Source organism: Euphorbia lathyris, chromosome 2, assembly GCF_963576675.1.
Source record: "Euphorbia lathyris chromosome 2, ddEupLath1.1, whole genome shotgun sequence".
Lineage (NCBI taxonomy): Eukaryota > Viridiplantae > Streptophyta > Magnoliopsida > Malpighiales > Euphorbiaceae > Euphorbia > Euphorbia lathyris.
The window spans coordinates 28,452,242-28,476,883 of record NC_088911.1 but is presented as its reverse complement, the minus strand read 5'-3'; the positions used below and the strand labels follow the sequence as shown (position 1 = coordinate 28,476,883).

Below are 24,642 nucleotides of genomic sequence, written 5' to 3'. Positions count from 1 at the left end.
TCCGTGGTGTTTTCACTTTTCGTGCATTTGCATTATTATTTATTCTTTTGCTGCCTAACTTCTTTTCTCTCCAGTTTTTAATTCCTAATAATCAGTGTTTTGAAAACCGGACCGGATCGGCCGGTCGAACCGGTCGAACTGCGAACCAGTCAAGTGTCCGGTCCGGTTTTAGCTATACAGGTTCAACTATATTAAACCGCATCAAACCGGGGTTGAACCGCGAACCGGTGTTGAACCAGTAAACCGGATTGACCCTGGTTTTTTGCCATTTTTTGAAAAACATATTGAATTAAGGAAAAAATTTAAAAATTAGGTAGAGAACAACCTCTTTAATAATTGGTGTTAATTAATTTAATTTTAATCTTAATATTGTGTTAAACTATGAGTTTGATTTTAGATGTGTGAATTTTTAATTAATGTGTTAAATTAAGGATTGGTTACCGATGTGTGAATTTTTATATTATTTGTATGAATTTTTAATTTTTAATTAATATGTTAACTTAAGAATTGTTTATTATATGTATGAAATTTTTAATTTTATGTTCAATGAAACATCATTTTATTTTTTATATATATATTTATTTATTTTTTTATCCGGTTGAACCTATTGAACCTTGAACCAGTTGTCTCACCGGCTCAACGTCCGGTCCGGTTTTCAAAACATTGCTAATAATATAACTCTTTGAAGCTAAAAAGTCACTCATTTATATTTTATTGTTTTACTGTTGCTTTTCTTTTATTAATTATTATCACCAACCAGATATGCATTACGCCTATTTCACTTTTTGAATATTTCTTTTCCATTTTTAGACATTCATTTTGTTTTCTACATTATTAAATGTTTCATAGAAAGAGTGTCTGAGTTTATGTAATTTTGAAGTGATGCAGCAGTACGCAGAAAGATGGATTCTTTATTTGGTGGGAAGAGTGGATTTACGGTGCCATTTAAATTAAGGGTATGGGATGATGAGAAAATGAAAGGTCTAACATGAAATTACAAATTCTTTGAAAGGGGAGAAATTGAATTTTTTTTGGAGAGAGGAGTTAGAGAGATGACTTAGAGAGAGAAAGGGAAAGATAGAGAGATGGATTGTAAGGAAGGGGATAAGTGTATTTTAGTAATTTTATAAGGAAGAATGGCATTTTAGTAATTGTATAAGAAGTGGGTCCCACTTTTTTAAATGGATGGATGAAAAATGCCGAGGTGACACGTTGACCAGGCGTTGACCGGTCATTTTTACCTGCTATACACCAAAGTAGGAGGTCACCTATAAGTTCGTATATATTAGTGAGACAAATTGAAGGTTGTACACCAAAGTGTGAAATTGGGTAAAGGTTGTACACCATTGATGAAATTTACCCATCAAAGAGGATGAGATAGATGTTAATATCGCTTTAACGCGATGGAAGGATGGAGGCATTTTACAGTGTCTATCAAGTCAAGCAAACGACAAAGGAATAATTGAGAATCTCTATACCATAAATATAAATCAGAGGATGTCAGGGCTAAAAAATTCTTAATCGGGCAATTTTTGAATTATAATATGGCAGATTTCAAGAAAGTTGTAAATCAAGTGCAAGATTTACAACTTATTATCCATGAAATCCATGTCGAGTGTATGTCAATTTCTTAATCATTCAAAGTGACAGCAATAATAGAAAAATTACTGATTGGATGGAAGGATTTCAAAAATTACCTTAAGCATAAGCGAAAGGAAATGACAATTGAGGAACTTATTATTCGACTCCGAATTGAGGACAATAGAGGCACGGAGAAGAAAATCTCCAATGTGGCTAGGGCCAATATGGTGGAGACTAATAAAAACTCCAAGAAAGAAAAAAGGCAAGAAGATGAAATTGGGTCCCAAATGTGGCATATCCAAGAATACTAAATTCAATGAAAAATGCTACAACTGTGACAAAACGGGACACAAGTCATCTGACTGTAGGCTGCCGAAGAGGGTCAGTTCAAATGAAGCAAACGTTGTGGAAATCATTGCACAATATGTATCTAACATCGATCTATATGTTGTGGTGTCGGAGGTCAACATGGTTGATTCCAACCTAGAGGAATGGTGGTTAGATACTGGTGCCACATGACACGTTTGTTGTGACAATGAGTCCTTTGTTAAACTGACTCCTCAAACTGGAGAAAAGCTCTTTATGGTACCTCTAAGATCAAAGGGAGTGAGACTTTGATTCTGAAGATGACTTCTAGGAAAGAAGTGAAGATACAAAATGTTTTGTATGTGTTAGACATTCGGAATAACTTGGTTTCAGAAAGCCTCCATAATGCACACAACTTTAGGATGGTCTTTGCAGCCGAAATATTTATTTTGACTAAAGGGGGATTGCATATGGGAACGAATGGGATGTGAAAACCCAATGCAATTTCTTGTAATCCAAGTTTAATGAATATTAATAAGAAAGATGTTTCTTCCGTTTATATCATTAAGTCATTTAATTTGTGCATGGTAGACTTGAACATGTTAATTATGATATGATGCGTAGATTAATTAATTTAGATCATATCTCTTCATTCTAAATTGATTTTAAACATAAATGTGAAATTTGTGTTGAAATTGAGAACTCTCTGTTCCATTTGCTAAAATACCCATTTATCTACTATTTATGCTATGTTTATTTCTCTCTCTAACTCTTCCTTTCTCTTTCTAAAATCAGTGTGGCTCTAATTCTCATTTTCTCTCTCTAAAGCTTCATTGGATCTACAACAACTGATATGCTGATTCTTCCAGAAGCCACATAAATTACATCCATCAGATTCTGGACAAGAATTCAACTATTACTGCTTTCCTCATCCCCACATTTGCTCTCACTTCTCTTCTGCTGCATTAAAGCCCAAATATTCCACACACTTCCCCATCTCTGCAACTTCTTGAATTTGAAACCCTTTTTTGCCAACAAAGGCAGCAACAATAGAATCGACATCCAGTAAGACTATCATCACCCTCCAAGGTGTAATCTTTAAGCAAATACCAATTCGAATCTCGTAATTTTTTCTTCAACTGGGTTTTAATAAAAGAAAACGAGAGTTAGAGAGAGACCGTCATTGGTTTTAGAGAGAGAAATGAAACTGATTTCTGAAACTTGCATATAAAAATGGGTAAAATGGGCTTGATGATCTGGTAGAGGGGTTGAAGACGAAGGGTAAAATGATAATTTTAGGGTTTAGAAAGGTGACAGGAGAGTGACAGTTGGTTAAAAGGAGAATCAACGGTTGAAAAGAGTTGCTCAATGGTCACAGTGGCCACCCGTGAAGAATTGAAATTCAGTGACTACAATATTAAAATGGATAAACTTCAGCGGTCATGAGTATAATTTACCCTAGATAAAATTGTCATGAAAGTGAAACCTTTTATCTCTTGTGAAATTCATGTAAAATTTTGGTGAAACCATATGATTTCTTGATAAAACTCTTTATAAAGTTAATTTATAACTCTTATAAAATATTGGTGAAACTACTAAAATCTTAATGACAATATGAAACTTTGGTGAAACCTTAGTGAAGCTCCTCTACAACTTTAGTGAACTTTGATAGAAAAACAAAATACTTTAAGATTTTATATATATATTTGCGTAATATTTGAGAGAGGATGAGCGTGTTTAGTAAAATAGTACCCATGATTTACTAAAAGCCAAAAAGAAATTCAGCTTTGTTCTCTGTTGCTGGGTCGGATCAGTTCGTTATCAAATTTGACCCAGCCCGATCTATGAACAACCCTGATTTGAGTATACAAAAAACACAAACTGTAGTGAGCAATATCATGCAATTGCAAGTTAAGCAACCACAGCCCTCTCTATCCATACCATGCCATCCAAATAGAGGGTAAATTCCGCTTCAGATTGCAACAATAAATTGTGTTCACCACAAAAAAACTAGAAGATGAAAAATGAAACCAAAATTTATGTACATAAGATATTATTGCTCAAGAAGATCTGCTAACTATATTAACAGAAACTTGTTAAACAATCTAATGTTGGACAACGGCCATTGGCAAGAAAATTGCAACCTACAATAGATCAAAAAAGTAATCCAAACCTTGACCAATTTCCCAAACGGAGATTCCGGTTCCCCACGAAAGAGCTTCCTCTAACCGCAGAGTAATTGATGTTACTGATGGGTAGAACACTGCATGTCTTTTAGCATCATCATCAACGTAGAGGAAAAAATGTTCCCCACTATTCTTCTCCCATTGCAATTCGGGCTTGTACCTCTCCAATAAAGAGAGGTATTCTCTTCCGACAATAGCTCCGCCGCCTGGGCCTGCAATTTCATGACTTAGAAATCTTCTCCATATGGCACACTCACCTGACTAGACATCAGTTAACAAAGAAAGTCATGCAAAACCAAAGTACCTCCAGAAAGTAGAAAATCATTTCCATAAAAATTAAGGCCAAGAAATATCTTTTGGCCGACCGATGGAGCACTTTTGCCACTTGTACCAAGGAGCATCTGCAGAGTGAATCGGATCCAGTTCAAAGGTGCATTTGGACCAGGACTTTGAGGACCTGAGAAGTCATAGGTCATAAGCGAGAAACCATCTACATCATCATCCAACAGTTGAAGATCCTCGGGACCAAAGTCATGCACTTGGAGCTCCTTTGAACGCGGTGGACCAATAACGTAGATCAACTGTAATTGTTGCTCACTGTTGCTTCCTGAGCTCACTGAGTGCAGTGCATGCCCAAGTTGTTTTATAAACTGCAGTGCCTAAGCTTGCAAACCAGGAATGGTTAATAAAAATATTAACAGATTCCAAAGATCAGGGGCAACATTGATGGTTTTATCTTGTGGTGAACCCCCGCAAATGAAATGCTAAACAACAAGATATATGAACAAGAAAGTTTACATGTTTAGTTAATAAGATCTTTGGATCACATATGCAAGAACAAATTTATAAATTAATTATTTTTAAGGAGAATGGTTTTCCACTTATAAGACACCTATATTTTCATACTATACCATTCTAGCAAATAAATTTCTTCAGGTTGAATTTTGGAAAGTTGATCCTAGAGAAACTAATAATCAGGATAGCATCACAGAAGTCAGAACTTACCTTAGTCCTCAAGCCTGGATCTTGCAAGACACCATAAGCAGCCCACCTTGACCAGGACTCGAGCACGATGCCATCATATCCCATTTCCCTGCTCAGAAAAGAGAATGACCAAGCAATTGCTATTAACCAACAGAAAATATAGTTGTTTCCTTGTCCAACAAAGTAGAGACAACTAAAAATTTCAAAAAATAAAGGGCTTGTAAATCAGAAAGGCCAAAAATGTCGACCCGTGATGAAAAGTGACACTGCTCGGTCTTGTACACAAAACAACAACAACAAAGCCTTAGTCCCGAGAGGATTCGGGGTCGGCTAACATGAACCATATATTTTGGTTCATGTCATAAGGTGTGGGTAAGTTTTACGCTCGCCGCCACAAACCTACCGCAACCCTCCTCCTTTGTCCGGGCTTGGGACATAAATACAAATTTCACATGAACTTTTCTCAAGTACAAATTGATACCTTGAGGACTAATATAGGAATGTCTGTAAGAATTTTGATTCATTATGATCATTTATATAGGAACTCCTACATGTTTAGTCTTCAAGCATATTGCTTTAGGCTACTTGCAATGAAATATCACGTTCAAAAGCTATTCGAAAACTATGGTATTGACTAGTATCATTGTTCATCCAACTCAAGGGATTTATATCAATGGAGAGACCAAATCTGATCCCAGAATAACCCCTATATGTAATGCTAATATTTTCAGAAAGCCTGTCTTTTGGGCTATTTCTTGAAAGTTTGTCAATGTAATTCTGAATGAGGTATACTAACTCGAGTTGTTTGAACCCAAATTTAAGGAACCATATGCACCCAAAACATAATTAAAATAGAAATTTAAGGTTAACAGCTAAACATTTACACGGTCAGGAAAAGAAAGAATCATGCATTGCAAGTGATATGAGATATTAGTAATTCTGAATTCAGGTTGCAAAAATATAAACATAATATTCTCACCATTTAAATCTTAAATTCCAATTTAGTTAAAGTTATGGTAAAACTAGAAATCAGTTTTGCAAATTCCATAAAATTCCAATGTAGTTCTGTCTATTTTGCAAGTTCCATAAAGTGACAGAAACAATTCTCGTGATGTTAAAGAAGAATAATAAAGTGAGCATGAGACCTACAACAGTGCCATATCCAACAACGGTAGCATCACATATGTGAAAGCTTACTTGCATTCCGATACTACAAGCTCAATAACTTTATCCTTCAGTTTCTTCTTCCTAAGCAACTCCTTTGGAAATGCTTCTAGAACAACTCTAGGTAACACCTATAATCAAAAGGATAAAATTCAACAATATATAAGATTCACAGAGATCTTAACTAGATCAAAATTGAACTTGATGAACAAAAATCAAGTCAAGCACAATCAGTTGAAAGTAATAGCCTCTAGAACACACCACCAAAATAATGGGGATTGAAAATCTTAGCCTTCCAATTCTGAAGCGTTAACCCCATATTAAAAAAGAAATGTCCAAACAAAGACAGTGTCCAAACTATATATGCAAGACAGATATTCTGCAAAAGATTCTATAATAAACATGAGAGAAATTGACCAATTCCACGTCTATGTATGTACCAAGTTCTTAAAGCCGCAATCTTATTTCCCCAAGAAAAGAAGATAAAACCTGTTATGCAGCCATTTTTATTTACCAGAGGATTTCCTTTCCTTTTAAGCTCTGATATCCATCCTTTATCAGCATTATGTCTTCCCTCCAAAATTAAGCCAGTACCTTCGCTGGCAAAAGAAAGAACGAAGAGAAGTCCAAACATCAGTACTCATTGATACAAAAAGGCCATTTCCATTTCTACTTCGTCCTTACCAATCTGAAACAAAAATCAGTAACTTCAAAAACCATAGCATACCTCTTCAGATCATACCAGACAGGTGATATGTGTGTAAACTTATTGGCAAATTTCTTTGCCATTTCATAGCCTTTAGAATTCCTACAAAATTTAGTAAGCTTGATTACCATACAGAGTTGGTAGTTTGAATCAGAGCTATTAAATTGAATTGAGGATCTTAGTCGAGACCCAACCATGGAGTAACGTATGCCAATGTAGGAAATGCATATTGCCGGTGAGATTCATTTTTTAAGAGCACTGAATTATCCTGAAGTAGGATGACAGAAAAAAAATAAAATAATGAAAAGAACATTCCTTATCTGACAAACTAGCACAACAGCGTAGAAATTGAATCAGTGGAACTGCTTACATTGAGGATTTCTTGGTACTTCAGATCAGTTTTAAGTGTTCCTTCTTGCTGCGCATGTGAATCTGCAGTGGAAGTATCTGGAGAGGACTTGATGCGGTATACCAGTACTGAGACGGCGGGAATAACGATGAAGAAGAAAATGAAAATGGCGAAGAGCTTGCGATCGGCAGCTGCTGACTCACTAAATTGGGACACTTGAGTGGTCGTTTTGACACGGACTTGACGGAGATCCGAACTCTGAACAACTTGACGTTCTCTTCTCCTTGCCATTTGTACAGATTCCAGTTAAGGTGAGTCAAAAACTCACTCCGGCAGCGGCGAGGATAAAGAACAGACAACCGAGCCAAACAGCAACCAACAGAAAAGAGAAACAAGAGGAGATTTGAAACGTCGTCGTTGCAATACGTGTTTTTCTTGGGTAAACTACACCCATGGCCACTGAACTTTGCCAATATTAACGGCATCTCATTAACTTCAGAATGTAACATAATTGTCACTGAACTTACATTCTATTACAGCCGTGACCACTAAATTTTAACTAATTTCGTAAAATAACTTTTAACGATCGAAAAATAAAAATATTCAAGAATTAAAGTTTTTCATAACGATTTAACATTAGATCACATTTTTTATTTTTCAAAATCATAGTTTTATCTCTCTAAAGTTCATTTTTTCTCTTCTAACCAAACAACATAAGTAACTTTAAATCTTGGAATTTTTTTATTTTGAGGCCGCTAATAATCATTTTGAAGAGTTGATTGAAGTTTAATATCCGCGGTGTAACAAAATGTAAAATAAAATAGCTTTTATATTACATTTTAAAGTTCAGTGCGTATACCGTGAAAATTTGTAAAGTTTAGTGGCCATGGGTGTAATTTACCGTTTTTTCTTTTGGCATTTATAACCTTTCTTACAAAGTACAATCAAGTCCCAGAGACTGTGAAAAATCCCAGAAATGGCACAGAAAAATATCTGTGTACAAAACTGCAAAGGGTTTTCGCACTTTCAGATAAACCCATTACCAGCTCCAGCATCCACTTGAAAGAAGGTACTCTTTCTTCTTCTTCTTCTTCTTCGTTGATAATATTTTCTTTCTCCCCCTCTCTATTGCGTTTTGTCAGCTGATGTTGTTTGCACACATCTATAATCTTGGCCCAGTCTTTAGACCTTGAAAATGGAACCCAGACTCTTACTCTCCTCATTCAATGGTTCACCATCTGCTTCTTTGCCTTTCTTTTTCTCATATAAATCTAGTTTCCTTGAAAAGCCCCAAACTTCTGTGAATAGTTTCTATACCTCAACCCAGTTAGAAAGGTCACATTTTTGGGGCAAAAATTTGGTGCTTCAAGAGAGAAATGTTCCTTTTGGTAGTAGCCTGAGGAAAACTCGTCCCCCATTTGAACCAATTAGAGCTATTGTGAAGAGACGAAAAGAGCTTCCCTTTGATAAGGTGATTGACAGGGACAAGAAGCTTAAACTAATATTGAAGATAAGGAAGATTCTTGTGAACCAACCTGATAGAACCATGTCGCTTAGGAATTTGGGTAAGTTCAGAAGGGAATTGGGTCTTCATAAAAATCGTCGATTTATTGCTTTACTGAAGAAATTCCCTGCTGTGTTTGAAATTGTGAAAGAAGGGGTTTTCTCATTGCAATTCAAAATGACACCAGAAGCTGAAAGACTTTACCTGGAGGAGTTGAAGGTCAGGAATGAAATGGAGGATTTGCTGGTTGTTAAATTGAGGAAATTATTGATGATGTCTTTAGATAAGCGGATTTTATTGGAGAAAATAGCTCATTTGAAGAGTGATTTCGGATTGCCTATAGAATTTCGTGACACAATCTGTCATCGATACCCACAATATTTTAGAGTTGTTGCTACTGCAAGAGGGCCTGCGCTGGAATTAACTCATTGGGATCCTGAACTTGCAGTATCAGCTGCTGAATTATCAGAAGAGGAAAACAGGGCTAGAGAGCTGGCAGAGAAAGATTTAATCATTGATAGACCACCAAAATTCAAAAGAGTAACACTGCCTAAGGGTCTACAGCTTTCGAAGAATGACATGAGAAGGATTTGCCAGTTCAGAGACATGCCTTATATATCCCCCTATTCAGATTTTACTGATTTGAGATCAGGTTCAGCAGAGAAGGAAAAACATGCTTGTGGGGTTGTACATGAGCTTTTGAGTTTAACTGTTGAGAAGAGAACCCTTGTTGATCACCTTACTCATTTTCGGGAGGAATTCAGATTCTCTCAGCAGCTCAGGGGGATGCTAATAAGACATCCTGATTTGTTTTATGTGTCCTTGAAAGGTGACAGGGATTCAGTTTTCCTCAGAGAAGCTTACCGTGATTCTCATTTGGTCGATAAAGATAGAATGTTGCTTATCAAAGAGAAGCTTCGTGCTCTTGTTTCTGTTCCTAGATTCCCAAGGCGGAGAGATGCCAGTAGAGATGCTGAAGGAGAAGTTGCTGCTGATCAAGAAGATCCAAATGCTGAAGAAAGTGAAGATTGGTCTATCGACAATTTTATGAATGGTGATGGAGTTGATGATGATGATGATGGTGATGATGATGATGAAGATGATTGGAGCGATGATGAGGATGATACTCCCCCTGACTTTGATGACGATGATGACAACGTCAAGATTCAGTCGAGCAGATCAAGAAACTCCGTAGATAACTCAACCAAGAAGGAAGAGAAGGTGCTAGAACCTGTGTTTCCAGATGGTCGGCCTAGAGAACGTTGGTGAATCAAAATCTGTATGACACATCAAAGATCCTGCCAATCTTGAGGTATTGCTCCAAGAGGCTTCTTCCATCATTAGTTTGATTAAAATAGGTTGGTTTTCATGGAAAAAGGATGAACATGACAACTTTAGAACTTTCTGCAATGTAAGGTCTGAACCCTTTTTGCAAATTTATATGTCTTGGGGGAATTCCTGCAAATATATCTTGCAGAAATCCCAAATTTTCTTCTTGGTATTATAAGAACCATTACAAGAAACATTGCGTGGACAGATAGCTATAACCTATTTCAGTAGCTAATGGTGTATGATTTTGTTGATATAATGGAAAATTTATGATCTTTCAAAGTACCACCATTACTAAATGTGATATCTATCTCAGTACTCATAAACTAAAACGAACTCTTTGACGGTATGCCTAGAAATAGTTCATTAACACTCTCTGAAATTATCAGACAAAAATTACCAATGGCCAAAAAAATCATGGATTCATAAAATATTAAAATCATTTCCCATCTAAGTCTCTTTTCTTTCTTAATCAATAAGCATTAAAGGCATATTAGGTTCCTTTTGTCAAGCGCATCCTGTATTTTTTAATTTGTGACGGCGTAGGACTAATAGGCAATGATCATTTGGAAGTGTTACTAGAATCTGATTTGCTGTTGTTCGATAGTGAATGCGCACATGTATTATGATTTAGTGTTTGGTCGTTTCATTATGTTCTGCGCAAGCATAAAGGTTACCTGTGAATAGATAATGTTAATTTTTCTGTTAAGTTTCTAATCATGTAGTTGATAGCTGTTTATTTCACTTGATTATGCTCATTTTTGTTGAATTCTCCTATATGGAGAGGGGTATTACAGTATTAGGACTTTACAAACTTGTGACATTGGATGCTCCATCAGTCCATCTAAAGGGGACAAAGATTAAACAGCTTATTCTTATTGATATTCCAACTTAGCCATGTTGTGTGCAGAGACCATTAAACACCTATTTACAGTTCTGGGAAACTTTTGACTTTCTGTTTATGCAAGAATAGCAGATTTGAGATGATAATTTGTGGTTTATCAGTCTCCTTGCGCACTAATGAACTCTATATGACTATTGAAGCCTAATTATATATTTGAGAGAATAAATTGGAATTATTCTTCAGCCTTTACATATTAGAAAAATGCCTGAATCTATTTGTTCTTGTGTAAGTTGTGTTAAAGATCCTTTTATGTCTAAAAAGTATAAACAAATCTCGATTAAGATTTGTTCTTAACGTTAAGGTATGTCTAAAATCCTATTTAATTTGGTTTTCCTAATTAGAATAGAAATTGAAAACTTCATCTTTAAGTGAATCCTATTAGGACTAAAAAAAAAAAAGTAAATCCTATTAAGAAAAAAATGATATTTTCAGATCTATATAAGCACGGGTTATTTGCTTATTTATTTGTGTTCAGAGTTTTGGAGCTTGTGCTCTTGAGATATCTATATGTGTAAGCTTCTGGTGTAATGGGTTCTTAGGGCTGTAAATGAACTGAGCCACTGAGCGGTTCGGCTTGGCTCGATAAAACCTCGACTATGTTCGGCTTCATTTATAAATGAACCTAGCTTGAGCACGATTTTGAGGCTCAATTTATAAACCAGCCGAGCTTGAGCACGGAAAAACTCGGCTCAAAAGTTCGCGGACAGGCTCGGTATACCCTTGTGAACAAGCTTGGTTCGATTATTTTTCTAATAATAGTATTTCGGTAAAGGGGGAATGTAAAACTATCGTAGTTTTGTGTGAAACTTTAGTTTTGCAGGTTTCAAAACTACATGACTTATGAACATAATTAATGAACTGTTTACTAGCAAAGTTCACGAACAAATAAACGAGTTGCTTGCAAGCAGCTCGCGATTAGATAATTTTCTTAATAAACTGAGTGCAAGCTCATCTATTTGCTGTCGAGCCGAGCATGAGTAGGCCAAAGCTCGGCTTGACTCTACTAGATTGCAACCTATCGGTTCTCATGGGATTTGAGAGTTAGTAACTTGGGTAAATGATGAGATTTCCTTAATGTTGAATCAAATTGATGATTTCTAAGGAATTATGTCCTCCTTGCTCCTAAATATAGGCTAAGTGAATCTCTAGTGCTTGTGATTGCAATGTTTAATTTCCAGTTCTGCATATCAAACCTGTTGTTATAGCAAATACCGATCTAATTCCTAACAGTTCTTAAGTAGCCTTTGTTTGTTAAACTTCTAAGAAGAAGTAATTAAAGGCTTGTCTGTGTCTTTATATTAGTTGTCTACACCACATTTTGCATTGCTGTATCCAGATTGTTCACTTCTTCTAATGTTGACGATAAATATAACTACACACGTGCATGACTTATGCATATCATTGTATTAAAAGGAGGTGAATGGCTTCATATTGCTAACATTACATACAATTGTATTGCTTTGTCTTCTGCATTCTCTATTTGTATTCTTTTTTAGTTGGCTTGATGTCCATCATTTCAGTGAGAATGAGATGTTGGCACCCCAAATAGTAAAAGTGCTAATCATGCTTTCAGGAGAAGATTGGGATGAGATGCAGTGGAAGTCCGTCTCTGTCACCATAGGGCTATTGTATTGTATTATAGCCACTTCCACATGTGCATTTTGTTAATTTTGAAGGGTTGATAAAACTGAGGAATTAAGCTGAGAATTTTGATTGATATTCTATTCTTACTTTTATCTGGAATTTTGGCTCTTCAATGGAGAGAAAAGGTTCCATTAGATAGATGATTGTGATTGAGAATAATATCTTGAGTGGACTTGAAGGAGATATGGGATATAGTTGAGATGCCTATATATGCATTATTTTTGTTTTCTGGTTGGTTGACTTATTTGGTATGGCTTGAATCCAATTCTTTCTATCCATACAGGTTGAAATACTGTCTTAGAATCAAGGCATAATATATCAGGGATCCTTGCACTAATCAAATAATCCAATTGGAATTTTGGATTATTAGCAGATTTAACTTCTTAAACTGACATTATTAGTAAGAGGAGGAATTGAGAAAATTGAAGCGCGTATCATTTTAAGCAAGATACAGAGGGCTTGATGTACTAAGCTTGGAATAACTTAAACTACTATGTAGCCTCTTATTTCTAAAAATGTTTGCGTGCGTCTCTTGACCTATTATTTTGTGACATTCGCCGCTTGACATATAAAAATGCTCATGTTTGTCCCATAATCTATTCTTTTGTAACATTGACTCATGACATATAACAATCAATCACATTTGATCCAATTTAGATAGAATTTAGCACATATATAAAAAGACCGGTTAAATATTCGCATTTTATGATTACTAATCACAACACGACTCTTATAATATTTTGCCAATCTATTTATTTTAATTTTTATATAATATTTACATCTGAATACTACTTATTTCCCCGCTTTTACAATGTTGGAGAACAGAAGTTTTTCTCCATTCAATAAACAATAGTCTCACATTGGATTTGACAGATGTCTTTATTATATACGCGCTAATTTCCATCTAGAAATAAGTAGCAGCCAAGATTCAAAGGATATAAGTGTGGCAAGGACCCACACTCTCACATGTTTGTGTATGCAAATGCAGTGTGAAAAGAGAAAAGGAGTATGAGCATAGAAAGTGTTTAGTGGGGGCTATAAAAAGGGAGTGGAGTAGTTGTTGTTAGCAGGGTAAGAGGGTATAGTTCCACTAAATATGAGTGGATGAAGTGATGGTTCAAGGCATAGGTTGTTCATCTCCCCTCAAAGGCTTCCGGATAGATTGCAATTAGCAGCAGTCTTTGAGGCAGACTAGCTGGGAGCTTTTGTGGGGGAATGGATAGGGTATGTCTTGCTATTTTGGAGTGCTAATAATAAGTGGCAACTTTTGCTCACTCTCCCTCAAGGCTTCGACCAATATAACCACCTTTGGCTTTGGCTTGGAGCCCCGAGGGAGAGTGGACAACACTTGTCCATGTCTTTTTTCCTACTATACTTATCATTAAATGGGATTTCATTTATGTACACTATCAAATGCTTATTTGCTACTTTCTCTTTTAAGTTTTGGTTTGGATTACAAACTTTTGGTGGTTGGAGTGATTAAAAAAAAAAAAGTTCTTTCCCCTTTAAGGTTTTAGATTTCAGTTTTATGTACGATGAATATAATTTTTTTTATCTTTTAAACACATGATGAATATAGTTGTTGAGAGAGTTTTGTCTCAATAAAATCCTAAAATTGGATGGTATAATATGCGAAAATAATTGTTTAGTGTCAGTTTGATTTTGCTTTTTGGAGTTTTTATTTTATTTTAGAATAAAAGTGTTTAGTAATCAAAATTGGTCAACAATTACTAATAACTATTTCAAAAAGAAAAATGAGTTAATTAGTATATTATACTAGTCCATTTCATTTTTTTAAAAGGCTATACCCATATTATTTTTAAAAGGCTATACTCGTATTTAAATCATTGGACTTTTAGTAGAGTCAGGTCATAATTTAAGGCTATACTCATATTTTTAAAGGCTATACCTATATAGAGTTTGTGATAATTTAATTTTTCAGATTAAACTCTTGATTTTTAATTTTCATATGAATTCAACCCTTTACTAATGGACATGTTAGCTAAGTCGTTAGTAAATGGCTCAATGCATCGCAAGTTTAATGAAGAAAAATTATAAACATCACAGACTTAAATATGATTTGTGTCTGATGTGGTTGGATTCTCAAAGTTCGATTGTCAATCTGCGGTTGCACAAAAACAAGGTCAACTGGGGGTCGTTATCCGGCTAACCCGCTTTGACACCTAAGTCAGTTTATGAAAAGACATGAGGATGATCACAATCGGTAAATAAAAGTTGTAATGTAACCCGTCCCATACCCTTTTATACAGGGTACGGGTAGTCGTATTAGGGTCGGGTAGTGCCGGGTACCCGCGGGTAGGGTACCCGTTGTCATCCTAATGTGTATATTGATCGACATGTTTCATATGTTATTTTCCAATGAAAGATTCTATTTAATTTGTCGCTATGGGTTTTCACATTTTTATAATTTTCTTCAATTACTCATTACGCTTTTAAAAATCCTTCAAATGCTTATTCCTTTTGATCCTTCGATTTGTAGATTGCTAACCCACTCGTATGTATTAAACTTAGATTAATAGATATATATGATTTCAATAAAATCAATGTCTTTGTGTGACATTAGATTTATGGAAAACATTGATATTTCATTCATTTTATATTTTGGTTTTTTAATTTTATTTTTTATGGATTTTTTTACTCTCTTGTAACATGTGAATTAGCATCAGTAAGTGTCTCCATCATACGCATATAGTCCAAATCACTGAGAACTATCATATTTAATTAAACGGGGATACCGCCTTTCCTTTGACCTGTGGACTAATAAGATGAGCTCCAAGTCCAACTCCGACTATATTTAGCTAGATTTGCCTAGAATCAGGGAAGTTGAGAATGAGTAGGATACGACTTGGTTAAATTACGTCTAGTTGTCTTCTGAGGAATCCAATGGCATCGATTCACTATAAATATGCTTGGAAATCACACAATTAAGGTACATGTACATATTTTCTACAATTACTCTCAATTGTGCAATACTTCATCTTATACCTGCTAACTTAAACATCAAAATGGAAATTTCGAGTCAATGGTTTTGCCCCAACCATCTTTTTATCTTATCTTAAACATCTGAAAAATTCGTTCAATCATCAAAGTATTACTTTTGAGAATCACTCTTTGAAGTTTGTTTCTTCCTTTTATCAAATATGTATTGAATATAACATGGAGTTGTAAGAGGTTTCATGCATGTTTGTCCACCTATTGCATACGATGTTGGATTCGATATAAGACGTAATACGGTGCCGTTTATAACCCGAGGGCTCCACAAGCAAACTTGTAAGAAGATAGACTACCTTATCCAACCAAATCAAAAATCCAAGATTGCTCACTTATTTCAGCAATTTTTTATTTTTTTCTCCAAAAAAACTGGCCAGTATTCTTCAAGTTCTTACTAACTGCCTTTCCCTCGCTTCTCAACAGCATTTACTTCCATTTCCCTGACTTCAAACATCAGTAAATGGACAAGATAGCTCCTTTCCATCGCCTCCATAACTCACCTCTAAACCCAAACCCGCTTACCCAAAATCCGAATTCTAGAACCCATTTACCGGCTTCTCTCTCTCTTGCTCCTACTTCCACTTTCCCTGATTTCACCCCTCTTTCTGCCTCACCATTACAAGCTTCCGAGTTCCATTCACCCAATTTGAGCTTCTCACAACTCCTTTCTGATGTCAAAACTTTGAATTCTATTAAAACAATGCATGCCCAGATGTTAAAAACTTGCGATGATTGGAGTTCAGATTCCATGGCTCAAACTTTAATCACTAGTTATCTGAAAGTTCGTGACTTTAGGTCTGCTGCAATTGTTTTCTTTATGGGTTTTGAAAGCAATTATGCTATGTGGAATTCTTTCTTGGAGGAATTTGGAAGTTATGGGGGTAATCAAATTGAGATTCTCCATGTTGTTAAAGAATTGCATAGTCTAGGAGTCATGTTTGATAGTAGAGCTATTACTGTAATTTTGAAATTTTGCACTGTATTAATGGAGTTGCAATTGGGTTTAGAAGTTCATGCTAGTTTGATTAAGAGGGGCCTTGAGTTTGATAAATACACAAGAAGTGCAGTATTGAATTATTATGAGAGATGTTGGAGTCTGGAAATTGCTAATAAATTGTTCGATGAAATACCTAAAAGAGATGATCTTTTGTGGAATGAGGCCATAATTCTCAATTTGAAGAATGATAGATTTGTTAGGGCATTACAATTGTTTATAGAAATGCAGATTTCCTTTGCAAAAGTCTATGCTACTACACTTTCGAAGATTCTACGAGCTTGTGGAAAGGAGAGAGCTTTGGATGAAGGGAAGCAGATTCATGGGTATGTTATAAAACAACCACTTGAATCATCAAATTTGTTGATTTGCAATTCTTTGATTGGCATGTATTCTAGAAATGGGAAACTTAAACTTGCTAGAAAAGTATTTGATTCAATGAAAGAACATAACTTGTATTCATGGAATTCTATCATCTCAAGTTATGCTGCACTTGGTAACTTGAATGATGCTTGGAATCTATTTCAGCAGATGGAATCGTGTAGCGTAAAGCCGGATTTAGTAACTTGGAATTGCTTATTATCAGGCCATGCTGTTCATGGTTTCTATAAAGAGGTTTTTATGATTTTAAGTAATATGCAAGTTTCAGGTTTTAGACCGGATTCAAGCTCTATTACTAGTGTTCTTCAAGCTGTCATTGAATTGAGAGACTTGAAATTGGGAAAAGAGATTCATGGCTATGTGATAAGAAATGGGCTTGACTATGATGTGTATGTGGGAACTTCATTGTTAGACATGTATGTCAAGTGTGATTGTTTAACCTTTTCTCGGGCAATTTTCGATAATATGAAGAACAAGAACATTGTTGCTTGGAATTCATTAATAACAGGGTATGCATTCAAGGGGCTTTTCGAGGAAGCTAAAGCATTGTTAACTAAAATGGAAGAAGAAGGAATTAGGGCGGATTTAGTTACGTGGAACAGTCTCGTTTCTGGTTATGCAATTTGGGGCTATGATGAGGTAGCTTTGGGTGTGATTCAAGATGTGAAAAGATCAGGATTAACTCCAAATGTGGTTTCATGGACTGCCCTCATATCCGGCAGCTCACAGAACGGTAATTACAGAGAATCTTTACAATATTTCATTCAAATGCAACGAGACGGTATTAAGCCTAACTCTGCCACTATATCTAGCTTACTCAGAACTTGTGGAGGCCTGTCTCTGTTACACAAGGGTAAAGAACTACATTGTGTCAGTTCAAAAAGTGGCATCATCGGAGATGTATACATAGCCACGTCGCTCATTGACATGTACTGTAAAGCAGGCGACTTAAAGAGTGCCCGTAAAGTTTTCAGGGGAAGTAATAACAAAACATTGGCCTGCTGGAATTGCATGATCATGGGATTTGCTATATATGGCCTTGGAAGGGAGGCAATTTCACTGTTTGGTGAAATGAAAGAAGTAGGTATCGAGCCGGATTCCATAACCTTCACCGCATTGCTCTCTGCCTGCAAGAATTCGGGTTTAACAAGTGAAGGGTGGAATTTCTTTGATTGTATGAACAAAGATTATGGCATAGTGCCAAGAATTGAGCATTACTCTTGCATGGTAGATCTTCTCGGAAGAGCCGGATATCTTGATGAAGCTTGGGACTTCATTCAAACAATGCCATTAAAACCAGATGCCACGATCTGGGGTGCTTTTCTTGGATGCTGCAGAATCCATACAAACTTGGAATTTGCAGAAATAGCAGCTGAGGAGCTTTTCAAGTTAGAACCACATAATTCTGCTAATTATGTTCTGATGATGAACTTATATGCCATGTCAAACAGATGGGAGGATATGGAACGAATCCGAGATCTCATGGCCGAAAAAGGGGTGAGAAACAGGGAAGTATGGAGCTGGATACAAATCGACAACACGGTCCATGTATTCTCTGCAGAAGGAAAACCACATCAAGACGAAGGGGAGATATACTTCGAGTTGTATCAGCTGATTTTGGAAATGAAGAAATTAGGATATACGCCTGATATCAGCTGCATAAATCAGAACATCGACGAGGGAGAAAAGGAGAAAGCCCTCCTAAGTCATACAGAAAAACTGGCCATTACTTATGGACTGATCAAGAACAAAGGTAGGGAAGCTATCAGAGTGATAAAGAATACAAGAATCTGTTCTGATTGTCATACAGCAGCGAAATTTATGTCGGTGGCGCGAAGTGTTGAGATTTTCGTGAGAGATGGTGTTCGGTTTCACCATTTCAAGGAAGGGAAGTGTTCTTGCAATGATTTCTGGTAATATCATCATTGATTATAGTTCTGGAAACACACAAGTAATAGTAAGTAAACCCGTTAAAATAGTCTGCAAACACACAAGTTATAGTAAGTAACCTGTTAAAATAGTCTGAGCAAAGGCAAGTTTTGTGCTCCATATTGTACAGATTTTCCAAAGAAATTTGTGAGACTGTTAGTCTGTTTTTTAGTTTAAACAGAAAAAACTTATTTTATGTTTGGTTACAACAGTTCAATGGAATTGATTTTCAATTCTATGGTATCATATTTTCAGTTCCCTTTCTAATAGGTCAACGCGATTTACGAAGACATTCTGTTTGAGACAATTTATTTGACATAATTATCAGTTTTGTGTTATTTATATTATATATGATTATATGAATATCACATAACACGATAATAACATGATAGAATTTGGACAGAATTCAAATGGAATCCTGAAAAATTTGTGTGGCCAAAACTAATGAAAATAACACAACTAAGACTAACTTGGGTTCGCTTCTTTCAGAAAACGCATAACATAAATTCATGAATTTGAACATATCAGCAAGTGCGGCATTTTATTGTAACTTTAATGTTACTTCAGATTTCTAGTCGTTCTATTGTATTGAGGTGGTATAATAAGCAAGAAAGGAAAAATAGAACAACAAAAAGGACAGAGGTTTATAAACACTTTTAAAATAGTAAAAAGTATAAAAATAAATTTTATAGTTTGACCGATTCGTAAATACAGTCTCATAGTTTAAAAGTTTATAGTCACTATAATAATTTTTAATGGAATGCCTAAGTTTGTAAACTGCACGAATCCTCTATTTGTAAACTTTTAAACTATTAAATTATCTTTATAAATTGGTCAAATCTTAAAAATATTTTTATTCTTTTCTCTTCAAAATATAAATATATCTTTCCAATTATTAAAAAGAAAAGGCTTAATATATAAAAATCCCTTGAACTTACACGGTATATCAGTGAATTGACCAATAATTTAATGTCATGCTATACATTTTAAATTCTACAATTTCTAATTTTAGGTTTAGAGTTTATATTCTAGTTTTGGGAATAAAGACCAAATTTAATCCTAATCTTTTAAAGAAAGTGCAGATTTAATATTAACATATGAAATTATGCAAATTTTTGCTCCTGATGATATAGATTTCAATTTGTCTAGATCTATAAAAGAAAATCAAAAGTTAAAAAATAAAAGCCTAATTTATGATTTTAAGTCTTTAAAATAAATTAACTTTTGTTTTGTAAAACCTTATAGCGTTTTTATAGAATTAAAGACTTAAGTATTACATTTTAAGTAAGTTTAGAAGACTAATGAAATAGTATGTGAATTTAGTGGGCAATCAAACATTTTGAACAGATTAAGGGAAACTAATGTATTAATCCAAAAGAAAATGTTTAGTATACCATCGGTTCATAATATTGACAAAAAAAAAAAATACATCACATACTTCTTTCAATAGAATATTATACAATTTTATTTTCAACAACTAAAGAGAAAGAGAAAGTACTATAATTATATTATATATCTCAATTCGCTTAAAATATAAATCTTATATTCAACTCTAACAAACTGTTGTTTAAAAAAAAAAAAAAACTCTAACAAACTGTAATTGGACGAAAACCCAACTAAACAGCATTTAACCAATCTCAAACCTTTTACTTCTTACCAAACAAATAATTAATAGAATATAAAATCCAATCCACTCTTTATATCTACTCTGCTATATATATATATATATATATAGGATTGTGAGAACCATTTTTTAGGTGAGGACACTTCCTTATAGTGAGAATATTCAAAACTACGTCGTTTTAAGTATGAAAATTAACAAAAAACGTTGTTATTGGTTAGGTGGTTCGAACCTTGGCCTCCTCATTTACACTCCACACTGCTTACCACTAAGACAATTATTTTTCTTATATATTATGTCGCGTGCTGCTTAATATATCACGACCCTTGTAACTTCTATTGTTTAATATTTGACGCATTCACTTATTAATATCGATTAAATGCGCATAATAATGAATTATTAATATAAAAAAAGAAATGTGCATAATAATTAATTATTAATAGAAAAAAATCCAAGAACATGCTCTAATTTCTTATTTATTTAATTCCTCTATATTTTTGTAATTTATGTTTTAAAATGTTAAGGATGATATTCTAAATATTGTTACATATATTCTAAACTTTATAATTTGTGTTCAAAAAATTAAGTATAATGTTTTAAAAAAATAGTAAATATATGGACCATTTTTTTGTTAAAAAAAAAACTCATATTCTAAATAACATAACGTATGTTCTAAAAAACATAACGTATGTTCTAAAGTTTATAGTTTTTGTTTCAAAAATTAAGTATAATTTTCTAAAAAAATCAGTAGATATCTGGATTGTTTTTTCATTTTTTCTATAATATAATTTGTAACTCATGTTCGAAAAAACATAACACATGTTCTAAAAAATATAACGTATATTCTAAAAAATATGTCGTACGTTCTAAACTTAATAGTTCGTGTTTTAAAAGTTAAAATATATGTTCTAACATATGTTTTAAAAAATATATTTTCTTATATAACATAAATTATAAAAATATAAAGGAATTAAAGAAATAAGATATTGGAGCATGTTCTTAGATTTTTTTTTTCTATTAATAATTTATTATTATGCACATTTTTTTCTATTAATAATTCATTATTATGCACATTTCTTTTTTTTTTATTAATGATTCATTATTATGCATATTTAATCGATATTAATAAGTGCATGCGTCAAACATTAAACAATAGAAGCTACTAGCACAATGGTATATTAAGCAGCGTGTGATATAATGCACAAGAGAAACAATTGTCTCAGTGGCAAGTAGGGTATGGTGTAGATGAGAAGTGCCAAGTTTGACCCCCACTGGAAGCATTTTGTGTTTTTTATTGATTTCTATACTCAAAACGACGTAGTTTTGAGTGTTCTCATCATAATGAAGTGTCCTCACCTAAGAGGAGGTTCTCACTTAATCCTTCACACATATATATATATATATATATATATATATATATATATATATATATATATATATATAGGAGAGGGCTCTTGTGAGAACCCTTTCTTAGGTGAGAACCAATTAAAACTACGTAGTTTTGGGATATTTTTTTGACAAAAACGGTGAGTTTCATGTGAGAAGTCGCGCGTTTTTGAAGTTGAAAAGATATGTCTCTTCGTTCTTCGACTTCTTCCTCGACTCCTTCGTTGTTTCCATCTTCTCTCATTTCTACAGTCGATCAACTTTGGTTTTGATAGAAGATTTGCTTTCTGCATTTCATCAATTATACCGTGTATTTGTTTCTCTGAACTTTGGTTAGTTGTTTATCTTCTTCGTTTTTTCTGTTCATTGTTTTTGTTTGCATTTTTTCGCTTTTTCGTTTTTTTCCATGAATTTGTTCGTCTGAACGAGGTTTGTTGCTTTATGTTCTTCGTTTATTTTATTGTTTTATGTTCTTCGTTGATTTTGATAGCGATTTTATGTAGTTTTTTGATTTTCTAGGGTTTCGTTTGTTTGAACTTTATGAAGAAGTTTCTGTATGTGTTTTATATGTTTTTTGTATTCAAATGTATTTAGTTTGAGAATGTTTTTATGTTGTTTTATTATTGTTTTATATTTTGTGTTTGTTGTTCTAAAATTATGAACGTATGTTCTGTTAATGGTATATTATTTTGTTTTATGTTTGTTCTCTATTTTTTAGTTTTGATACCTTTTTTTGTTGCTTTTTGATTTGTAGGTTTTTCATTTGTTTGAAATCTGTAAGTTTGTTGTGGTTTGATTTTGAAATTTAGTGAGTTTCAAAATGATTTTATTTTTTTTCAAAGTTTGTTCTATATTTGCATGTGTTTGTTCTAAAATTTTGAACAATTAATCTGTTAATGAGATATTGGTTTTGTTTGGGGGTTTTGCTTGTTTGAACTTTCAAAGTTTGTTGTGGTATTATTTTGTATGGTTTTTGTTCTAAAATATTGAACATATGTTCTGTTGATGAGTTATTGCTTTGTTAAATTAGTTTATGTTTTGTTGATGAGTTATTGCATTTGTTCTATGTTTTGTTCTATATTTGCATTTGTTTGTTCTAAAATGTTGATTATATGTTCTGTTTTTTTGTAGAAAATGGGCGGAAATGGAGAAGAGAGTTTCCCAAGTAATGTGATTGGTAAGAATTTGCTGGATGAAATTATTAAAGAATATTGTTCTGATGAAGATATGAAAAATAAGAAGAAAGGTAAGAGTGTTGTTCCTGTTGAAGCTATAAGTGGAAAAAGACAGACATCTAGAAGATTTAAGAGGACTTCTAAAAGACCTTCCATTTCTAAAAGACCTTCAATGTCAGTCATTCCTGCTGACAATGATTTGCTCTCTAGTTATGTTGTTCCGTCTAATAATTTGTTGAGGCGACAAACAAGGAGTCAATCTATCAAAGGTGCGTTGAAGCAGGAAACAAGTAGTCAATCTAGTAAATGTATGTTTAGACGACAAACAAGGAGTCTATGTAGCAAAGGTTTTGATTCTTCTCGAGTTTCTAAACCTTCTGTTGATGGTTTAAAGGAAGACATTGATGCTAGGAAGCTAAAGAAAGTTAAGTTTGCAAGAAACATAAATGTTGCTTCTAGGTTTTTGAAGAAGCGGAAGAAGGTTGTTAGTGCAGGTGATGATGAAAATATTTCTAAAAGGAATAAGACTGCTCTTGGTCAAAGAATACCTCCTAAACAGTTTATTGGTATTCTTAATGATATTCCAGAGACTCGTAAGTATGCAATTAGACGGATTGGATTTGGTGGTTTTTTGGATTTAAGTTTAGATGTTCATAATGCTTCTTTTTATGAAAGACTTGTCAATAGTTTTAATGTAGATAGGTGTAGCCTTATGTTGGGTAATAGTGAAGAGTTGAAGTTTGTTAAGGAAGATTTTCAAGCTGTTTATGGCTTGCCTTGTGGAGGTGTAGAGATTGAGGAGCCCCAAGATGTTGGGGAAGATGATTGTTCAGATTTTTTTGCTGAATGGAGGTCTTATTTTGGGCTTGTGAGTGGAAGTCCAATTAATAGTACTATGATTGCTAAGCTGAATGATCTGAAGACGAAACCATTGCGTGATGAGTTTTTGTTGCATTTCGTATTCTGTGCGGTGAATTGTTGTATTCGTTCAACCAAGAACCAGGCTATGAACTATAAATTTCTTTATAGTTGTAGGAATGTTAATGAGATTGTAAATTTGGACTGGTGTTCTTTTGCATATAAGCATTTGTTGGATTCTGTCAGTGATTGGAAGAGGAGTCCTACTTTTTTTACAGGTCCCCTTCCTTTCTTGTTGGTAAGTATATTTTTTTTTTGATTATGTGTTTGACAATATTTGTTGGTTGTTTATTTTTTAATTTGTGTTTAACTTGTTCATTTTTGTTATTTTTTCTAGATAAGTTATTTTGATAGGCTTCAACGAGCTAATGTTGTTAATCCAAGAGATTATCCATTGATATCTGTTTGGAATAAAGAACGAATTCAAAAGAGGATGGCTTTGGAGAAATTGAGGGGATTTGGAAGTGGGATTGTGTTAAATAGAATATTGCTAGGAGAAAACTTGGTAAGAGAAGGTATGTATGGGGATGAAGGAAATTTGGAAAGAGAAGCAGTGAATAGGAATGAAG

At 34.1% G+C, this 24,642-nt stretch overlaps 3 protein-coding genes across 3 annotated transcripts; 2 read left to right on the top strand and 1 right to left on the bottom strand.

The window, feature by feature from the left end:
* Positions 1–3,841: 3,841 nt before the first annotated feature.
* LOC136217576 (uncharacterized) lies at positions 3,842–7,682 on the bottom strand. Its single transcript, XM_066004163.1, has 8 exons — positions 7,298–7,682; positions 7,122–7,195; positions 6,949–7,029; positions 6,736–6,820; positions 6,255–6,352; positions 5,079–5,166; positions 4,378–4,732; positions 3,842–4,285 (listed from the first exon to the last, which is right to left on the bottom strand). The coding sequence occupies exons 1-8, from the start codon at positions 7,565–7,567 to the stop codon at positions 4,032–4,034; spliced, it is 1,305 nt and encodes a 434-aa protein (XP_065860235.1). The 5' UTR covers positions 7,568–7,682; the 3' UTR covers positions 3,842–4,031.
* A 543-nt stretch (positions 7,683–8,225) lies between these two features.
* Positions 8,226–10,394, top strand: LOC136217575 (protein WHAT'S THIS FACTOR 1 homolog, chloroplastic). The gene has a single exon (XM_066004162.1). It carries the CDS (start codon positions 8,472–8,474, stop codon positions 10,047–10,049), a length of 1,578 nt encoding a protein of 525 aa, XP_065860234.1. The 5' UTR covers positions 8,226–8,471; the 3' UTR covers positions 10,050–10,394.
* Positions 10,395–15,253: 4,859 nt separating this feature from the next.
* Positions 15,254–19,256, top strand: LOC136217574 (pentatricopeptide repeat-containing protein At4g01030, mitochondrial). The gene has a single exon (XM_066004161.1). It carries the CDS (start codon positions 16,130–16,132, stop codon positions 18,959–18,961), a length of 2,832 nt encoding a protein of 943 aa, XP_065860233.1. The 5' UTR covers positions 15,254–16,129; the 3' UTR covers positions 18,962–19,256.
* The last annotated feature ends 5,386 nt before the right edge of the window (positions 19,257–24,642 follow it).